This window comes from Prionailurus bengalensis, chromosome B4 (assembly GCF_016509475.1).
Source record: "Prionailurus bengalensis isolate Pbe53 chromosome B4, Fcat_Pben_1.1_paternal_pri, whole genome shotgun sequence".
In the NCBI taxonomy this organism is placed as follows: Eukaryota; Metazoa; Chordata; class Mammalia; order Carnivora; family Felidae; genus Prionailurus; species Prionailurus bengalensis.
In genome coordinates this window covers 123,466,165-123,486,156 of record NC_057358.1, presented here as the reverse complement: position 1 = coordinate 123,486,156, position 19,992 = coordinate 123,466,165, and the positions used below count along the sequence as shown (strand labels likewise).

The following is a 19,992-nucleotide window of genomic DNA, read 5'->3' as shown; positions in this document are numbered from 1 at the left end:
AAGTTGGCCCCCTAATTCAATAATTCACCATGAAGACTGGTTTTCATCCTCAGTGTGTTGAACAGGCATCTAATCAACCATTAATTTCCTTTTTGTTGGATGAACATAGTAACTATTTCTTTCCCTCTGATGAGAAGCAGAGGCAGAGAGGATTAGAGGTTGCCCTAAGTCAGAAAGGGAGGTTGTAGAAGTCAGCCTCAGGAATACCTACAGTCTTCAGGAGTGATGTGGTGGAGAAAGGCCAGAATTGGGAAGAAAAATTGATGGAGAACTGATGGATAGGTGCACCTGTGGGTTGCTAGACATGGTGTTCGGCACTTTGAATGGAGCCTAGAAGGTTCTTCTACCAGTGAAGAATTGGACAACCTTACACACGTCTCTTAGCTTCTCTAAAACTCTTTCTTTGTCATCCTCAAGTGGAACAGAGCAAATTTAATTTTCTTATAGTGCATCATGGCAGTATTTCCAATGGGAAATGGGAAATTATGCAGATCATTACCTGGTACCTTGTCAATATCACTCTGGTCTTTTGAATTTATTAAGAGATGGTAATAACTTTTACTATATTTATGAGTATGACTTATAATAAGTTACTTCATAACTTATCTATCTTTTTATAAGCATTCCATTTATTTAAGAGAAATATCAGATGAGCTTAATAGCTTTCTTATGAATTGAGACACTTGTGATGGAGACCAGTTCAAACTTAAAAAGAAGTGCAGTTATAATTAATGTGATATGGTTATACTGGCTAGTTTTATTCAAGGTATTTTGAGTAGACATGGATATCAATCTGAATTACATTGATCTTCTTTTTCTAAAGTAAATGGAATTTGGAGTGAAGCCTCAGGGATGATCTGAACCAGGGAATCTGAGAGTCTCTAGGACCCTCCATCATGTACCTGTCATTCTTCCTGCATGTTGCCTTTGTTTCCTCAGAGTAGCTTCTTCAATGAGGACAAAAACATGGTCTCTAATAACTCACAGCTCATATTTCAGAGTATCTCTCTTTGGGAAGGAGTAGAGATGTGGTCTTTTAGGTCCTAAGAACAAAACTCTGTTGAGAGAATCTGATTGTCCAAGCTTGAGTCAGTTGCACAAAACCATGGCAGGGAGTGTGGCACCAACTTGGATGATTTTCCCATTGTAGTTGAAGAAGGGAATATTCTAATAATAAGGAAGCTCTTCTTTAAACTGCTTTGACTCCTAGGATCATTGGCCTAAAGCAAGTTTGTGTGTGTGTGTGTGTGTGTGTGTGTGTGAGCAGACAGAATAAAACATGATTACTAAATAAGTTTAATAACGCATTGTCAACAGAAATTCTTCTTTATGAATTTGCTTAAATACTTAGAACAATGACTTTTGTATGTTAATGCATTTATTTAGAAAACACCTCTTGAACCCTCACAGAGTGCAACATGCTAGGCACTGGGCTGGACTCAGAGAAGCATAAATATGCAGATTCTTTCCTGAAATAATTTACAACTTTTTTTGGTTAAAAATGGCATACTCACCTAAGACTTTGAATTACAATGTGCTCGTGTCCAGTGAGAATACAGGAAGAGGTTAGTGTCCAGTGAGAATACAGGAAAAACTAGAACCACTTTCTCTGAGTATTGGCAAAGGACTGTGAGCCTGCACAGCAAGCGAAGGCTTCATAAAAGGAGTGGTACTCATCCTGGGCCTTGAAGACTAATAGGATGTAGACAGGTAGACAGTATTCCAAGTGGAAGACATTCTAAGTGGAGTCAATGTACAGGGGTGGAAAGGAGGACTCAGTGCCAAGGCAAGGGGCTGAGTGTTTTGAAACACCATTATTCTGCATAACTTTGTACCTGATATATTATGTACACAGTTATTTTGCTTAGAAAATGCCCCATATAAAGATAGTTCAAAAGTTGACTTCCTTTTATTCCTTATCTGCTTATCCCTGTTCTGATGAATTTGTGAAGCTGTATTGCAGTTAGTGGGTGTCTTGTCTACAGTACAATAAAGGAGAATTGCTCCAGTGCTGAATCCTTCCTTCCTTAATGAGCATGACAATTTCTTTTATTTAACAGAAACTTATGAGCCAAGAGGTGGTATGTTGAGAGTTTGATCCTATTTTATTATTGAAAGTTGCTATTTACGTACAAGTTTTATGGAGCACCCACAGTGATGAAATTGACATATCCAGTCTCTCTCCTTATGAAGGTTGGAGTAATTTTGAAGACAAGATAATTCAATAAGCAATTTCAGGTGTTGATTGTTATTATAAAGCTAGTCCAAGGAACTATGAGAACATACAGAAGAAGGAGCTAAGCAGTTCAGAAGTTAGGGGAAAGAAAAAAAAGAAAGAGAGAAGTAGAAATTGGTCAGAGAAACAGGGTCTGTGGAAGAAATGCCAGATAGAAAAAAAAAATGTCTGAATGTCAGGAGACAGTGTCAGAAGTATGATGTATCCAAGGAACTAAAAAGAACTCTCTGTCGTCTTTCTCTTTCCCTTTCTTGTCTCTCCTTTCTGACTCCCACCATGATTATGATTAAGGTCAGAGAGACAGAGCTGAGAGATATATGCTTATTCACTAATTTTTTCTCTTACACTGTTTTCAGATCTCTTGAAATAAATTCCAGTTCCTTCCTAAGATGGAGCTTAATAACCAGAACCCCATATTTCTAATATTGAACATAAAACTGATTCTGACCAAGACTGTCATATAAGAAAGCTAGCAATGTGCTCTTGGGTTTAGTAATAAATGCATGTGATACAATTAGCTTTATTCAATTCTGCCATCACGCTTCACTTTGGATCGCCTTTAACCAAGACTCAGTGTTGTCAATGACCCAGATCTTTGAGTTCTTTTGTGCCAACTTTATCAAATCTCACTGATAGAAATTTCATGGACTTGTTGGTGTTTACTATTAAGAAGACCATTCAAGACCCTGAGATGTTAAAATAAGTGATTTCTCTTTTCAGTGTGGAAGGTTATGCCTGTCAGGAGGAGATGCCATTCGGTCTTAATGATTACATGTTATTAAATTAATATTTTAATTGGGTTGCCTGGTTATTCTAACCCCCTATGGCCTCAAGGTATATTTCTTTAACGTGATCTCTCACCATAATTGTCTTCTGCTGATTCAAAGAAGTGGAAGGATACTTGATAAAAGAGGAGATCATCACTCAAAATCACTTGCCTTGCTGGTGTCAGCCATCAGGCTAATACATTTATTTGGACAACAGTGGGTTCTGACAGAACTTAGAAAGTTCTCTTTCTCGGTTGTGAGATATGATGGATGTGCCATACCGGTGACCTTTACACAGGGCCACATGTTAATATTCAGGACCTCCCTTTTGTTGGCCTCAAACAATGGCTGTCATTAAGAAAGCTTGGTTTGCCAATATGCCCTCTGTTAGGATGCTGGACCACTCCTGATTGGTCACTGGGAAGTATCATGTGCCTTTGATGGAAATGACATGGAAGATGTATGGTCAAAGTGCTGTGCTCAGCACCACTGCTGTGCAGGGGAGAAAACCACTATGACCCAAATAGCCCTGCACTCAAACAATGTCGCACCAACCAAAGACAACATATTGGGAAGAAAAATGCTTGTAAACTGTGTGTGTTGGAAGATGTATTGGCCAGACGGCCATAGGGCAATCTTTGAACCATTGAAATCTTTAGAAATATTGTTTGGTTCTGAAACAATACTTACAAACCTAATTAATCAAGCATAGATGGTTTATTTTCAGGCTTTCCACAGTGTGTTGCTTTAATGCAAGAATAGGGTCTGTCGGATTCTTTTTGCTATTTCACAGAGGCACGCAGAAACTCAGCATGGGCATTCATGTTCATACAAGTTGAAGCTCTAAATTTCAAAATAATATCTACATAGATCTCTGGTGAGCCCGTCAACAAAGGCCGGGGTTAGGGGTAGCCTGGATTCCTTTTTCAATTGTTCCTGATTCCATGTGTGACTTTTTCCCCCCACCTTTCTCCTTCATTTTATTTGTCAGAATTATTTGTTCACAGAATCACTGAAGAAAGATCACCATTTCTGTGGCATTTTCTAGCTTGAGGGGAAACACTTTTACTTTTTATTTTTTTTTATTAGCAGAATAACTGTCATGAAGGTTGCCTTTCCTGAATATGTGCTACTGAATCACCATTCTTTTCCAGTCTTAGTATCACATTTTAAAAGGGTCATCGGGAAACCACACATCCCCCGGGGGAAGGGTGAAAGATGTGAAAAACATTTCATGTTAGAAAGTAAGGTGCCATCTGGAGCGATACCACAGGCAGGTAGCACAAGCCTTTTGTGTCTCAAGCAAGCTGTGGCTGAGATAAGCTCATCACTCAGATGAAAGAATTGTCCAAGTACTTAGTTGCATGCAAAATCGTGCTGGGCCAGAGTTTTAGCAAGACATGAAATATTACACTGGGTCATGGCAGTTGAATTGTGTGAGTACAATCCCCGAGGGTCAATTCCTGGTTATTTATTTAGGGGCAGGTTATCAAGTTGGTGGATTATCCAAGTGCTCCCCACTGTGTCCTCCAGGGCTATGTCACTATTCACCAGCTGGTTAGAATTTGAAGAGCAGGAGAAGGCAAAGGGGCTGAAACTCAACCCATGATTATAAAGCTTGCAAACAATTCAGATGAAAGATTTGGTGGGAGGAGAGATGTTCAAACTCATTATTTATCAGGAAAGTACAGGCTAACACCACAACACAGTACTGTTTTATACCTGCCCGAATGGCAAAGATTGAAAAACATAATCAAGTAGTAGCAAGTGTTGGCAACGTTGTGGAACAATAAGAAGCTGGTGGGAATGTAAATTGGTAAAAACACTCTGGAAAACAGTGGGTATTATATAATAAGGTGGAAGATGTGCATACCCTGTAACTTGGCTATTCCACTCCTAGAGAAACTAGAATACACGCAGCCGAGACGTGTGCAAAAATGTTCACGGCAGCCTTGTTTGTAATATTGGAAAACAAAACAAAACTTGATTTCACCCAAACACCCATCAATGTGAAAATGGATGAATAAATAGTGGATATTTATATAATGAAATTGGGTTGGTCTGTGGCTATTTGTTTTCTTTAAACTGTGTGTATACATCATATATACTCTTGTGGGCATATTGAGTGGTAAAATATGAAATTGCCTACATTTGGCCATTTTTGTCCTACAAAATAGCAATTGCGTATGGTAACACAGTGTTCTAAAAATAAAGAAGAGCTTTTTTAGTGTAGTTCAGAGACTCATAGGACTGGAGGGCTCGAAGATAATTTATAGATCATTTTAATTCATCTATAGATGAAGAAACCAGGGTCTGGAAACATTCATTCAATGAATCCACCAGCAACTAAGTGCATTGACTCTCAAAGTACACTCCATGTTTGAAAGGATCTGTAGTCTAACTTAGACGTTTAAAGACAAAACGTTCCACTCCACTTCTATGTCCCTAGGTTGAAAAGTTTCTGTGATTCTGTGTACTTAAAAACCGAGTAAGCCTGAAGTATCATGGGAAAAGAGGTGGTGTCATGGGAGGACAGTGAGTTACTTCTGAATGCCCTTCAGTCACTTTCTGATGTGTGGTGAGAGGTGGAAGGTGGACTCTGTGTCCTTTCACTAGAGCGATACCAGGACAAGGACCATCCCTCCTCCAGAATGCAGGGAGAGGCACCTGCACACTCAGCAGAGTACCTGAGCTGTGACAGGTGCCTGCTCCTCCAGTAGCCACTTCATTGTCCCACATCCATGGTGGGTATCAGCAACTTCCCCATGAACCAAGGCACAGACCTGGAACTCCCTTTAAAAACTGACTGGGCTTCTGGTGTTTGAGATGAAACTTGTTTGCCCTTTTGATTGGGGACAAGGCTCTAGAGCTGGTGACTGTGGTGAACTGTCTCTCTGAGAGAAACAGGCTTGCTGGGTACTTACTTATGTGCTCTTTCTTTCCCCAAGGAAAGAAAAGGGAAGTGGTTACCCTCATACAGGTCTACTGAAGGGGAGGATGGAGGGTGATGTGCACGTGGAGAAGGGAAATGCTATAACGCTAAAGAGCATCCATTGGAGGGGTGAGCAATTCATTCACTCATTTGTTTTTTCTAGGAGATGTTTCTGAGTGTGCACTATCTGCCTAGTGTTTGAGATACTGTGGAAAACGATTCAGAGATGGTACTTGCCCTCATAAAGCTTACATTCTAGCCAGGAAGATTGACATAAACTTGAAAACAATTAGATATATAAACTATTGTTATACTGAATAAAAATCAAACAGGGAAAGGAGACATGATGAAAGTTGGGAGGCCATCTTGGAATGAAATGGGGAGTAAGCTTCTTTTAGAAGCAGTTACCTTTTAGATCAATTAAAATTAAAAAAAATTAAGATATTTATTCTTCTCTGAGTTCTTCCTTTCTTTATGTAGATCTGAGTTCATGACCTCTATTGTTTTCCTTCTCAATGAGAGCTGATTTTAGCATTTCTTGTAAGGCAAGTCTGCAGACAATAAATTTTCTCCACTTTTTAAAAAAATTTTTTTTTTCAACGTTTATTTATTTTTGGGACAGAGAGAGACAGAGCATGAACGGGGGAGGGGCAGAAAGAGAGGGAGACACAGAATCTGAAACAGGCTCCAGGCTCTGAGCCATCAGCCGAGAGCCCGGCGCGGGGCTCGAACTCCCGGACCGCGAGATCGTGACCTGGCTGAAGTCGGACGCTTAACCGACTGCGCCACCCAGGCGCCCCAAATTTTCTCCACTTTTAAATTATTATTTGAGAAAGTTATTTCTCCTTAAGTGTTGAAGTATAATTTTGCTGGATATAGAACTCTAGGTTGGTGTGTGTGTGTGTGTGTGTCCTCCAATATTTTGTTAATGTTTCATTCTACTCTCTTCCTGCTCATAGTTTCTGATGAGAAATCCACTTTGATTCTCATCATTATTCTTCTAAAAGGTGCTCCCTGCCTCCCCCACCCCCTGTTCTTTCAAGATATTCTCTTTGTGTTTGGTTTTCTACAGTTTGAACATGACATAGTTAGATGTAATTTTTTTTCCCTTTTTTGGCAGTTATCTTGCTTAATATTCTTTGGGCAGCCTGGATCTATGGTTTGGTGTCTGTCATTAAGTTTGGAAAGTTCTCAGCCATTACTTTAAATATTTCTTCGGTCTCACTGTCTTTTTTTTCTCCTTATGGTATTCCAAATAGGATATGTATGTTATATCCTATAAAATTGTCCCCTACTTCTTGTATGTTCTGTTCTTTTTAAAAAAAATTAAATTTTTAATTTTTTCCCCCATTCCTTTCTCTCTGAATTTTCATTCAGAAGTTCTCACTGACCTCTCTTCATGCTCACTGACTCTTTCCTTGGCCATGTTCATTGTACTGATGAGCCCATTAAGTATGTTCCTTATTTCTGTTACAGTGTTTTGTATTTGCAGCATTTCTTTTTTTGTTGCATTTTTGGTTTTTTTTCATTTTTTAATAAAAATTGTATATATTTATAGTGTACAACATGATGATTTGATGCGTGCACACACACACACACACACACACGCACACAGTGAAGTGATTGCTGCTTTAAAACTAACATGCCATCTCCTTACATAGTTACTTTTTTTTTTTTGGTGTGCAATGACAGCACCCGAAATCTACTCCCTTGGCAATTTCCAGTATTCCAGTATTGTTAACTATACTTACCAAGCTGCACACTAGATCTCTACATGTGTTCATCCTATATAACTGCAACTTTGTGCCCTTGGACTAACATCTCCTCGTTTCCCCCACTTCTCTGTCCCTGGTAACCAGTATTCTGCTCTCTGCTTCTGTGTGTTGAACTTTGTTGGATTCCACAGTTAAGTGAAATCAAGTAGCATTTCTTTTTGATCCTTTATTAGCATTTCTGTCTCTCTCAGAGAAACAGGCTTGCTGGGTACTTACTTATGTGCTCTTTCTTGTTGTCTGCTTTCTCTATTAGAGCCCATCACATATTAATTGCAGTTATTCTAAATTCCTTCTCTGATAATTCCGACAGCTGTGTCATAGCTGAGTCTGGTTCTTATGCTTGCTTTGTCTCTTCAACTGCGTTTTCTGTTCTTGCCTTTGGGCATGCCTTATGATTTTTTGTTGAAAGCCAATCTTGATAGATGAGGAAATAGGACCTGAGATAAACAGATCTTAGATGAGGAAATAGGAACTGAGATAAACTGATGTTTGTGGGGGGGGGGGGTGTTTATGTTAATCTGGCCGGGGGGGTGGGCCACGTTTAATGTTTGTTGTAGCTGTAGATGCCAGAGGCTCCATACTTCTTCAGTGTTCTTGCTTCTGTCTCCCCTCTGGACTTGGGCTTTCCCTCACTATTCTTCCTCAGAGAGAGTCTTCATCTTCAGCTTTTCCAGCTGTAATACATTATTATTGCACTGGAGACCTAGTGGTGCAATGAAAAGGTGTAGGTGGGGAGAAGTATTTTATGATTTTATGATTAAATCTCAGTCTTTTAGTGGGTCTGTGTTTTTGGGTTGTGACCTTCCCAAGTATTTCTTGGCTTTTCTTTTCTCCTCCTTATGTGAGGCAAGATGGCCAAATGGGGCTATGGTGGGACAAATGCCCTTCCCTTGGCTGGGATAAGGCTCTGGTATGCCTTTCTTATGGAGAGTGCTCTGGGCATAATTTGCAGTGACTTTTCTTCCCTTTTCCTGTGTCAGAATTGTGAAGGAATCTTTCTCAGATCCTCAGCTTGAGAAACTGGGGTGGGGCGACAGGATTCTTCTTAGGCAAAACCTACTGAAGTCTAGAGACCCCATAAAACTGTAGCCCTCAGGAGTTTCTCGTTCTCAAGCTGCTCTACGCTTAGACTCCAGCTTCGTCAAAATTGCCATTTAAATGATCCTACCACTTTATGGCTTCAGAGGCTTCTACTCTAGGTACACTGATCTTGGTTTGATTCTCTGGGTTCACCTGTGTCTCCAGGTGGGGTGCCAGTTTATCCTGCAAACTCAGTTCTCTGGGTTCAAGTGAAGTTGTTGATTTTTATTTTGTTTAGCTCTTTCCTGTTGCAAGGATAAGAATGTCAATTTCCAAGCTGTTTCCATGTTGGAGCTGAAACTGGAAGTCCATTTCTTGTATTTTCCCCCATTTTTATGATCATCATCCCCATTTTACAGATGAGACAGACCTAACACCGACTGGCTAGCTCTGAACTGCTATATAAACTACCATTCGCGTCCAAGTTGCCATCCCTGCAACCTTTGGCTGACTGTCAGCTGCCTTCTGACTGGCTTCCACTCTTGCTCCCTCCTGCCCACCTTCCCTTAGAGAGCTTTCCAAAGGTGAGTGCGGCTGTCATGGCTCATCTATGTGACACCGTTAGTAGCTTTCCATCGTACATTGTGCAGCCTCCAGACCTCGCCTGCTCCTTCGCTCCCGCTGACTTCCATTGAGCCACTGGGGCTGGCAGTGTTGGGAACACAACTCAGTCCTTGTCAGGCTGAAATTGTCTTTTCCCCACTCCTGAACAACTAAGTTCTTTTCAACCTTCAGGTCAGTGTCAGAGTAAATGTTGCCTTCGTGAGTCCCCACCCATGTTTCTCTCTGTCAGCCCCTTGTATTTTCTATGCCTTCACTCACTACAATTTGTAATCGCTTAGTTGTGACCTATTTTTGGCATCTTCCCCAGGAGCTTGCAAACTCCATGAGGTCAGGGGCCACGTTTGTCTTATTCTGTTGTGTTCCCAGGATCAAGCACAGGGCAAGACACAGAGAAGGCATTCAATAAATATTTTTGAACAAATAAAATGAGGCAAACTCTGGATGGATGGAAAAGATATTGTTTTATCCTTCGAGTCCTTATTGCTGAAACAGGCCCTTCAGGAGCTATAGAAGGAGAGATGAAGGAACATTGTCAATAACAACAACAATAATAATAAGAGCTAAGGCTTGCTGGGTACATCCTGTGTGGCAGGCACTGCTCTGAGCTGTTTATTAACCTACTCTGCATCTGAACCCCATATGGTAGGTGTTCTCATTACTACTATTTTATGAGTGTGGAAACGAGGACAGAGGGCAGTGGGGCAGCTTGGCCTGGTAACACAGAGATTTCTTTGACCCAAGGAGTCTGGGCACAGAACTTGTACACTTGGCCTCTGAGCTCTACCACTGCTCAGGGCTTGATGCTTCACAGACTCCTACCGTGGGCTCAACCCCATTGGCTTAAAAATGACTCAGTCCACAGCTAGAAGACATGCTGAGTGTAAGGTGGCGGATTCCATTAAAGTTCACGACGTGGTCAAAAATCCTTTTAAAGAGTGTATTACTGGAGTTCTCAGCATTAATTAAAGACCTGTTTAAGGGTTGTGTTTGATTTTAGATACATAGGAGATGACATCAATTAGCTTTAGCCCCAATTGGTGCCAACAGTTAAGGGCAAAATGAACCTTGGGGAATTAATGGTCCCTGGGTTTCAGTAATCCTTCCAAGACAGCTGCCTCTAGTTTTACCATAACATGAACACGCCAGTGAGGAGCCCAAGAAAGTGAAGAGACTGAGGGGGAGGATATAGACACGTAGAAGTCATATGCTGAGGGATAGCTGCTGGGCATGGGCACAAAGTGGGGCAGCACCTTCCTTGTTGGCATCTAGAGGGGCTGAACATGCAGGAGTTACCATATTTGTCATTTTCTTTTCTTTTTTAACTTTTTTATGTTTATTTATTTTTGAGAGAGAGACAGAGTGTGAGTGGGGAAGGGGCAGAGAGAGAGGGAGACATAGAATCCGAAGCAGGCTCCAGGCTCCGAGCTGTCAGCACGGAGCCCAATGCGGGGCTCGTACTCACTAACCTCGAGATCGTGACCTGGGGTGAAGTCAGACACTCAACCGACTGAGCCACCCGGGCGTCCCACCATATTTGTCATTTTCTAATGAACAGAAAATGGATAAAATGAATAAATCAGAATCTGTCATGACTTATCATGAACTACTTTGCTGCCTGAGAGAAAGATAAATTGCTTCTGTGAAATACATTCAGCTCTGAGGCTTATTTTATTGTACCTTGAAATCTCCTGTCTGCCACGATATTACTTCAAATGAAATTAGCAATGGATGCAAGACCTGAGCTGCGAGATGACAGGCAGAGTCGCCTACACATGAAAAGAACTTGTAAAACTGGGATATTGGGAAGAATTTTTTTTTTAAACAAACCACTCCAGAAAACAAAGACCCCAAGTATAGGAAAAGTTGGAGGGGCAGCCTGGGAAAGCGGCTAGAATGCGGGCTTTCATGGAAGCTGATTCCAGTCATTGGGCCACAGGCAGATGCCCTTTCTTCCTCTGCACATTAGAAGCACTGCCGATAGCATTTACTATGGGCCAAGGCATGGGTCCCAGGGCAGTGCCAAGTCCATGGTCAAGTGCCACAGCTTGCTAGCTGTTATGGTGGTCATTTATATTCCTTCCTTCGCCAAACCCACTTCATGACAGTTTGCTCTGGCAATGCTGACACTGATTAGGTAGTAGAAAAACAAAAATCCCCTCAAAATCTAAGACCTGAGTGCCCAACCCTAGCTTCTCTGATGTTTGGCTAGTGACGTGGACAAGGTGTTTACTCTCTGACCTCAGTTTCCTCCTCAGGAAAATGAGGAAGCAGGAGGGTTATTGTCAGGCTCAAGTGGGATTACTGATGGGAAAACATAACATATAAAGGAATATACAAGTTGCAAAGTGATACAGAACGCTGGTTTCTGAAATGAAGACTTGTCCACAGAGAGAGCGGAGAGAGACATTTTGACTTCACGCTTTGGCACGTTCATGATTGTTTGGACTGAATAATATTTATAACAGTACCTGAAATTTCTGATGAGTGAATTAGACAAGTGTTTCCCTGATTGCTTAACATAATACCCGCGGAGTTTACGAAGCCACAGGTCTGGGGTCCTGGGACCACGTATCTGTATTTTTTAAAGCATGCCCAACATTGGCTAATGTGCAGTCAGGATTGGGAAATACTGCATTAGATTCAAGAGATGTGTAACCTAACAAAGAGCCCTGGACTTTAAATCATGAACAGTGGATTTTGGCTCCAGTTCTGTCACTATCTTGGTAGATAAATTTGAAAACTTTTTTTTTTTTTTAAAGACTGGAAACCACTGGAGTTTGCGAAACGGCCTTCCATTTTCCACAGTCTCCGGTTGTTTAATGCTAAAACAACTGGTTGTTCTATGTGATTCAGGCAACCTGGTAGTTGTGTCATAGAGGAAACTTGAAATTTGCTCTGGTGTCCATAAACCTGAGAGGCTCTGGGTTTCTGTGCTGAAATCCATTTTGCTATATATCAGCTGGTCAATTTAGTCTCAAAATGATCAATTCTGTTGGCCTGAGTAAACTTTTGTCATTGGATTAGTATCTGGTACATGATAGGAGCTCAATAAATATTGGTTATTCAATTAAATAAGCATAGTCACCACCAAGGTGACTTCATCATCCAAGTCATCATCCAAGGTGGCTTTAATATTATTCCTCGTATGTAGTATTATATATAACCATGTATATATGTGTGTGTGTGTGTGTGTGTGTGTGTGTGTGTGTGTGTATGCTTATCATATAGCAAATACAGTGTTACTTATTTGCCCTTCTAATAAGATGAAATCCCTGATGCAGAGATAGTGAGATTCAGGCTCCTAGAGGTATTTAAGCAGAGGTGGTTGATGAAGGTGGTGGGGTTGAACTTTAGATAATCTATAAAATCTCTTTCCACTCATAACTTTTAGAATGTGAAGGTGTGTAGAGAGCCTTTGAGACTTCCCTCCTGTTCTTGATGGTTGAACAACAGAACAAGGGCAGATCAAATGCCACTTGTTCTAGCTTTGTAGGTTTTCCTTTGGGATCAAGAGTCCCGGAGCTACTGTTTTGAAATATTCTAGATAGTTCTTTGCATTCGGGAAAGCCTGACGGATTTGTGCACCATTTCAAATTCTGGACTTCAAAGTGAAATGAGGCAATCGATTAAAATGAAAATAAAGGCTCAATCTTCCTAAAGTGTTGGAGGTAGACAAAACGTCTAGAACCCTCAAATCTGCGTATGCACAAAGCTTGCATATGCATTCCCATGGTGCCTAGCTGAATACTTATAAAATCATATTCTGAAATGAAGATGGTATGAACAGAAGCAAATGATACTGTGACTTTTACAGGGCTGGCCATAGGCCAAAGATGCAAATTGATGGCCTGTGGTGATTCAGAGAGCAGATGTGTTTTGTGGAGCCCACGCTGTGTTTTTTAAAAAACTCGAGTGAGTTACCAACACTTAAAAATCAGAAGTTTTTACATAAATAAAAAATATACTTCTGCTTCTCCTGAAAATCCAGAACAATCCGTCTAGACTGGGCTCACATGCCCTCATGGCCACATAAAACAAGGTCTGAGAAGTGGCCGGCCCCTGTGGAAGCACGGCATGTACTTCCAGGGTACCCCTCCTTGGCCCTTTCTCCCTTTTCTGTTATCTGTAAGTCCCCTTGCAGGGACATTTGCTTTGATTCCTCCTTCTGCAGACAAGGCTGTGGTTTAAGAGGAGGGCTTCCTGGTACCTAACACGGCCAGCGCCCTCTTCGCCACTTGACAAACACCTTGAGAACAGGGAATAGGAATCTGGTAAAAACTTGTGTGCCCTGGCACCATTTCTGCCACACAGAAGAACTCGTGGAAATAGACTCGCTTCCCTTTCCCATTCCACACCTCCTGGCTTTTCCTCTTTTGTACCTTCTACTCCACAAATCTGAACACCTTATTTTTTCCCCCCAGACTGTTAATAACTCTTCTGGGGCAACGTGGGTAAATTGGAACTATTGTGGATCCCCAAGTTTCCTAGGCCTGATGTAAGAAATAACTACAAACTGGATGGCTTAAAATTGCTTTCTCACAGTTCTGGCAGCCAGAAGTCAGAAATCCAGGTGTCAGCAAGACTGGCACCTTCTGAAGGTTCTGAGGGAGAATTCACTCCATGCCTTTCTCTTAGCTGTGGGTGGTTGCCGTAACCCTTGACATGCTTTGGCTTGGAGATACCGTATTCCAGTCTCTGCCTCCGTCATGACGTGGTGTTCTTCCTGTGTGCCTGTGTCTGATAAGGACACTGGTCATACTGGGTTGAGGCCTCGCTCTAACAGCCTCAACTTGATTGCATCTGCAAAGACTCTATTTCCAAATAAGGTCACATTCACAGGTGCAGAGGGTTGGGGCTTCAACATACCTTCTTGGGAGACACAGTTCAACCCATTAGCCTCAAACTAGTTTTCTAACCTGTAAAATGGGGTAATAATAGCATCTGTGAGACATGGTTCTTGTGAGGACTGATTCGTCTTGTCCAGGTCTTCACGTGGTGCTTACAGCAAAAGCATGTTCAGCCTCTTGCCTCATTTGCTGTATCTTTTCCCTCCTCCACTTCTTCCACTTTGGTACCCTGGTCCTTGGCTTCTCTGTCATTTCTGTTTGTTCAGTATAGAAATAGCAAACAAAAAAACAAAATCAAATATTGCTTAATTTCATCCTTCCCATCATTAATTTAGTAGCTAATACTGAAGTCCATTCTTTTAAATGAATGTGTTTGTTTTTTGCAGTGTTTCCAGGAAAGGTCAGACTCCAGGGGCATGTAGAAGACTACTTTGTGCTCAACAGTACAGTATACTCAGGTCTCCTGCTCCTGCTGTAAGCACAGCTTTTTCTGAAGAGGAAAGCCATGGAGAGGCCAGTTTCTCCCAAACACCATCCAGTGAATGGGACGAGACCCGATTGATCTTTGCTGTCAGACAAGAAATGAAAAAGAGAGCCAGAGGAGCACCCAATGCGGCCTGGAGTTGTCCACTTTTGGAAAAGTCCATGACAAAAAAGCCTATTAGACCCAGTCACAGTCACACCTGTGCATCTAGAGGCTGCAGGAACACACGGGAATAGACACGTGAGGCTTCAGAATCAGCCCTCCTTCGATTCCAGGGGCGATTCCGCCCCACTTGGTAAGGATCACCTTGTGGCTCTTAATTCCTTTTTTTTTTTTTTCAATTGGTCACATTTTGTTTTTAACGTCATACAAACAGCAAAGCTACTGACCCAATGGCAGGTCTTATTCTAGAAGGTTCTATAAGAACTGTATCAGTCGGTCTTAAATGGAAGTCTTCTTGTTGCCGAGTATCATATTGGAGGAGAGAACAAGTGTGATTTGATGACAAGTAATGTGATGATTCAGGTGTTGCACCTGATAATGATAATGATAATGATAGTGATAATGACAATGACAATTATTACTATCACGATTGCTTCATCCCCCATTTAACAAGCTCTCACCATATGCCGTATACTGTGCTGAGCATTTCACATTATTTTATGAAAGCCTCATATAACACCTTTAGGCAGGTATTGTTATTATCCCATTTTACAGATAATGAAACTGTGAATTCATAGCACAGGATAATGTATATTATCCTGTCAAAAATTCTCATGGGAGTAATGATTAAAAGTAAGGAAACAGACCAGAAGGAACGAGCTTCGAAACCTTGGAGACGTGGGCTCCAAACTGCTTTGTCCCATCTCAGTTCTGTAGCCATGATCAAGTCCTATAAATGTTCTTTGAGCTCAGTATTTTCATCTGTTAACTAATGACAATTACTGCCTTGAAGAGATGTAGTTAGAGGATTGCTCTAAATGAAGTTCACTGAACACAGCAGGGACTGAATGGTGGTGGTGATGGTGGTGGTGGCATTTATGGGGCTGTTGTTCAGATAGGAGGTGAGAAAATGTGAGGAAACAATGTATATTCTAGATACTCTAGAACTGTCATGTAGAAGGATTATAGTAGTCTTACATAGCTTTTTTTTTTTTTTGAAAATCTTTTTGGTATATTTCGCTTCAAATGTTTATAGTTTACTGGAATTGACCAATGGAAGAAAGAAACAGATTTTGACTCAGTACAAAGAAGAACTTTCTTTGAACTAGAGGAGAATGTACTGCTTGGGCTCAAAGTGGTAAAGGAGGCACTGGTAGACCTTCTACCAAAGATGCTGATTCAAAGATTTCTTCATTTCTGGGAAGCTGGGCTTGAGCATGGGATGCTGAGGATACTGGTTGGGTAACATGTTTTTCTCTTATTACTGTAAGGCAATGTGCTAAACTCTGAACATACGTCTCCAATTTTGATCCATATGGCCAGCCTCTGAGAAAAGAACTGCTATTTTCCTGTGCTTTGGATGCAGAATCTGAGGCCCGTGGAGATTCTGTAACTTTAGGGCTGGAGTCAGGATTCAAGCCCTCCATTTCGACTCCAGGTCAGAGTATACCTCTATTGATTTTGAATATGGCAATAATGGCTCTTGGGGATTGAGCACTTACTACGTCCTAGATGCTTTAATTTTAGCATGTTCTTCTCTTGGATACTTAACAAGTTTGCTTTTTCACTTCCTTCAAGTGTTTATTGAAGCTGTCACCTACATGTGACATTTCTTAACCCCCTTTCCCACATTATTTCTCTGCTTTGGCTTTATTACCAGCTGATACTTACACATTTCTTCATTTGCTTATTAAGTAGTCCACTTCCTCGTCCCCACTCCCTCTCCCCATGGCTAGGATGTAAGTTCTATAAGTGCAGGGATGTTTCCTGCTTTATTCTTTTCTGTATCTCTAATGTTTAGAATACTGGCAGGCATATAACAGACGAGTATTAGTGAATGAACAAATGAATGAACAAATTTAATCCTATTAGTGACCTTTTGAAGTAGGTAATACAACCCTTATGGTTCAGGTAAGGACAAAGAGGCTTAGGGCAAGTGATGTGCCAGGATTTGGATCTATGATGGTCTGACACCAAAGGCTTGTTTCTTCTATGACACCACACTTCTCTGTAAGACAGTTTGTTACAAAATGCATCATTACCGCATTGCATTCAGGGAAGGAATTCCTATTCTTTGCTTATGACCGAGCCTTGATGTGTCTTGACCTGTCTAGGTTACATTCTATTGCGCAAAGTTCCAGAGCCACATCTACGTTCTTCTATGGAATTCCCTTGCACTGATTTTTGAAGGCAACGAATTAGTCATCTGCCAAGGCTGCAAGTCCAAATCTGCAAATGGTTATTAAGCATCTAGTTTTCGGAAAGTGGTATGTCCGGCATTCTAAAAGCTTTTACTTACCTGGAGATAGAGAAATGCCATTTCACCTTTATTTCCAGGAAATAATTCTCACACTGAAAAATCCAATTCACTAGAAGTTTTTCAGTATTTGGCTTAGGTATGTTGAGTGTATAGTGGGAGGTGCCCAATACATACCGGGCACAGTATGCGATGAACTAATTGAATTGCCGAGAGATAGACTGGCTCTTGGACACCCACCGTAAGGAAGGTACTGTGCACTTTAATCTCATGCATATTTTTTGAAATGTGAATGATCCCGTAGGTGGTTCCAAATACTCTGTACATCTACACGCTATTCAATGTCCTCTAAAAACTTGTGGGAAGTGGTTTAAAACACATAACTTGTCTCACTGTACTATTGAAGAATTAGGCTATTAGGAATATGGGCAGAATTTCTCAGGGAAAAACCCTACATAGGGAAAAACCCTACATAGGAAAAAATAGATATACATGGAAATCAGATGGAATATGTATATATTCTTTTTCAGTATTGGCTGTATTGTAAACATATCTCATCTTTTACATAAAAAGTATTTGGTTGGGCAAAGAAAATCACTGAATTTATTATTAATATTAGTGTGTACGTAGGTGTTGTATAGACCTGGATCAGCGAATTCCTGGATTGTTTTAATTTTCAGCTGGTTTGAAACTTCTTTTTTTTTTAATTTTTATTTTAATTTTTTTTTCAACGTTTATTTATTTTTGGGACAGAGAGAGACAGAGCATGAATGGGGGAGGGGCAGAGAGAGAGGGAGACACAGAATCGGAAACAGGCTCCAGGCTCTGAGCCATCAGCCCAGAGCCCAACGCGGGGGCTCGAACTCACGGACGCGAGATCGTGACCTGGCTGAAGTCGGACGCTTAACCGACTGCGCCACCCAGGCACCCCTGATTTTTAAATGTTTTTATTTATTTTGGAGAGAGAATGAGCAGGGGAGGGGCAGAGAGAGAGGGAGACACAGAATCTGAAGCAGGCTCCAGGCTCTGAGCGGTCAGCACAGAGCCCAACGTGGGGCTGGAAGTCACGAACCACAAGATCTTGACCTGAGCCCCGCGAGATCATGACCTGAGCCGAAGTCGGACACTTAACCGACTGAGTCACCCAGGAGCCCCATGGTGTGAAACTTCTAATAAAACGTAGGGAGTATTGCCTTTTGGATGTTTCAATTACTAGTTGGGAGTCTACGTGGGCTGTGGATCCACTTGTGTATGTTCTCTGAGGCCACTTAGTTTTCCATGCAAAAGCTTTTCCCTGATTCCGAATTGGAGGCTCTATTTTAGTCATGGATTCTTCTGTTTCCCCTCTCTTTAGCAGTTTTGAACAGTTTTCCTTGAACTACAAAGGTTTATGAGGATCTTGTAAAAATCATTTTTTGGAGGGGGTGCTTTTAAAAAAAATTGAATGTTTATTTTTGAGAGAGATAGATGCACTGAGCTCGAGCAAGGGAGGGGCATAGAGACTGGGAGACACAGAAACTGAGGCCGGCTTCAGGCTCTGAGACACCAGGCTCCAGGCAGGGCTCAGACCCAAGACCCTTGAGATCCTGACCTGAGCCAACGTCTGACGCTCAACCAACTAAGCCACCGTGCGCCCCTGGAGGGGGTGCTTTCAAACAGCAGGAAAGGAATAGATCGCATTTTGTTTTCTTAAAGCAATGTGGGGAACCATGGAAGGTAATGCCAGGGATCTCGCTCTCTCTCGCTCGCTCTCTCTCTCTCGCTCTCTCACTCGCTCTTAGCACATTGCAAATGTTGATTTCTCAAACATCCAGTCATCAGCGGAGACCTTCTGCAAGTCCCGGCGGGGCGGGTGAATTCCACCCATTTCAGTGCCACTCCTCCCTGTCTGCCTTCCAGGTTCCCCTGCGAGGCCTCCCAGCGCCACAGGCCTCTGCAGGAGAAGCCAGGCCCCGTCGGCCTCTTCGGGGGTCTCCCAGAGTCCCCCAGAGCCCAAGCTGGAGGACAGGGTGGCAGACGCAGCTCTGGCTGACCCACCTCTCCAAAGCCGGCCCTGGGGCGCGTCCGGAAGTCCGGGGTGGGGGTGGGGGTGGGGGGCGCGGTTGCCATGGCACTGGAGATGCTCCCCAAGCATCCTCATGGGGGGGGGAAGGGGGGGAGAAAAGGGGACCCAAGGCGGACGCCTCCCTCCACGGCAATCTGGCAGGGGCGCCCGTTCCTCTGCCCGCCGGTGCTCCCACCCACCTTCCCTTCCCTCCAAGAGGTTAATCAAGGTTTGCTCTTCTCCTCCCCCCCCCCCCCCCCCCCGCCGCCCACCCCAGCGTTTCCATACGGCTTGTTCACAGGCCCCTCCTAGGCCGAGGGTGAATGCTCCCTTACACTGACCGCTGCGAGGGAATTGTCCGCGAGTGCTGCCCATCTTCGAATCAATGCCTGCCCAGAACAACAGAAAGGGCCTCAGATGTACTGGTTTCCACAGAACCATTGTTCGGCTTTTGTGGAGCAGTTTTGAACCTAATAAATAATGTCAAAAGTCTCTATCGCCGCCAAAAATGTTCCTTTTGAAGCATTTCTAATAGTATTTCTGTTCTGCGGTGTCTCCCGGTGTCACAAAGAATTTGTGCCTCACAATGGGGATGGGGTACACGGCGTGCCACTTCGCACCGTGCCTGCAGGGACTGTGAGGACCCCTCTCTGTTTGGCTCTCGCAGGTAAAGGGCTTCATTTGCCAACTGGAGCTGTGGTTTAGGGATGTTTTCTAAGGGCCTTTTGAATTTCTAAACAGAGGGTTGGGACACCTAATTGAATGTCTGTAATTTAATAGTTAACATGAAATTTGATTACTCCTGAGGTGCCTAGGGGAATTCTTCAGACCATATGAAGGTCTT

At 42.3% G+C, this 19,992-nt stretch overlaps 1 protein-coding gene across 1 annotated transcript in view; it reads left to right on the top strand.

Annotated features, from left to right (window-relative positions):
- The window catches only part of CB4H12orf42 (chromosome B4 C12orf42 homolog), an 81,730-nt gene extending 62,090 nt beyond the window's left edge, over positions 1-19,640 (top strand). Inside the window, 5 exon segments of the mRNA XM_043564296.1 lie at positions 14,588-14,919; positions 19,004-19,185; positions 19,188-19,253; positions 19,256-19,351; positions 19,354-19,640. Of these exon segments, the coding sequence (XP_043420231.1) occupies positions 14,588-14,919; positions 19,004-19,185; positions 19,188-19,253; positions 19,256-19,351; positions 19,354-19,488 (811 nt within the window). The 3' untranslated portion in view covers positions 19,489-19,640.
- The last annotated feature ends 352 nt before the right edge of the window (positions 19,641-19,992 follow it).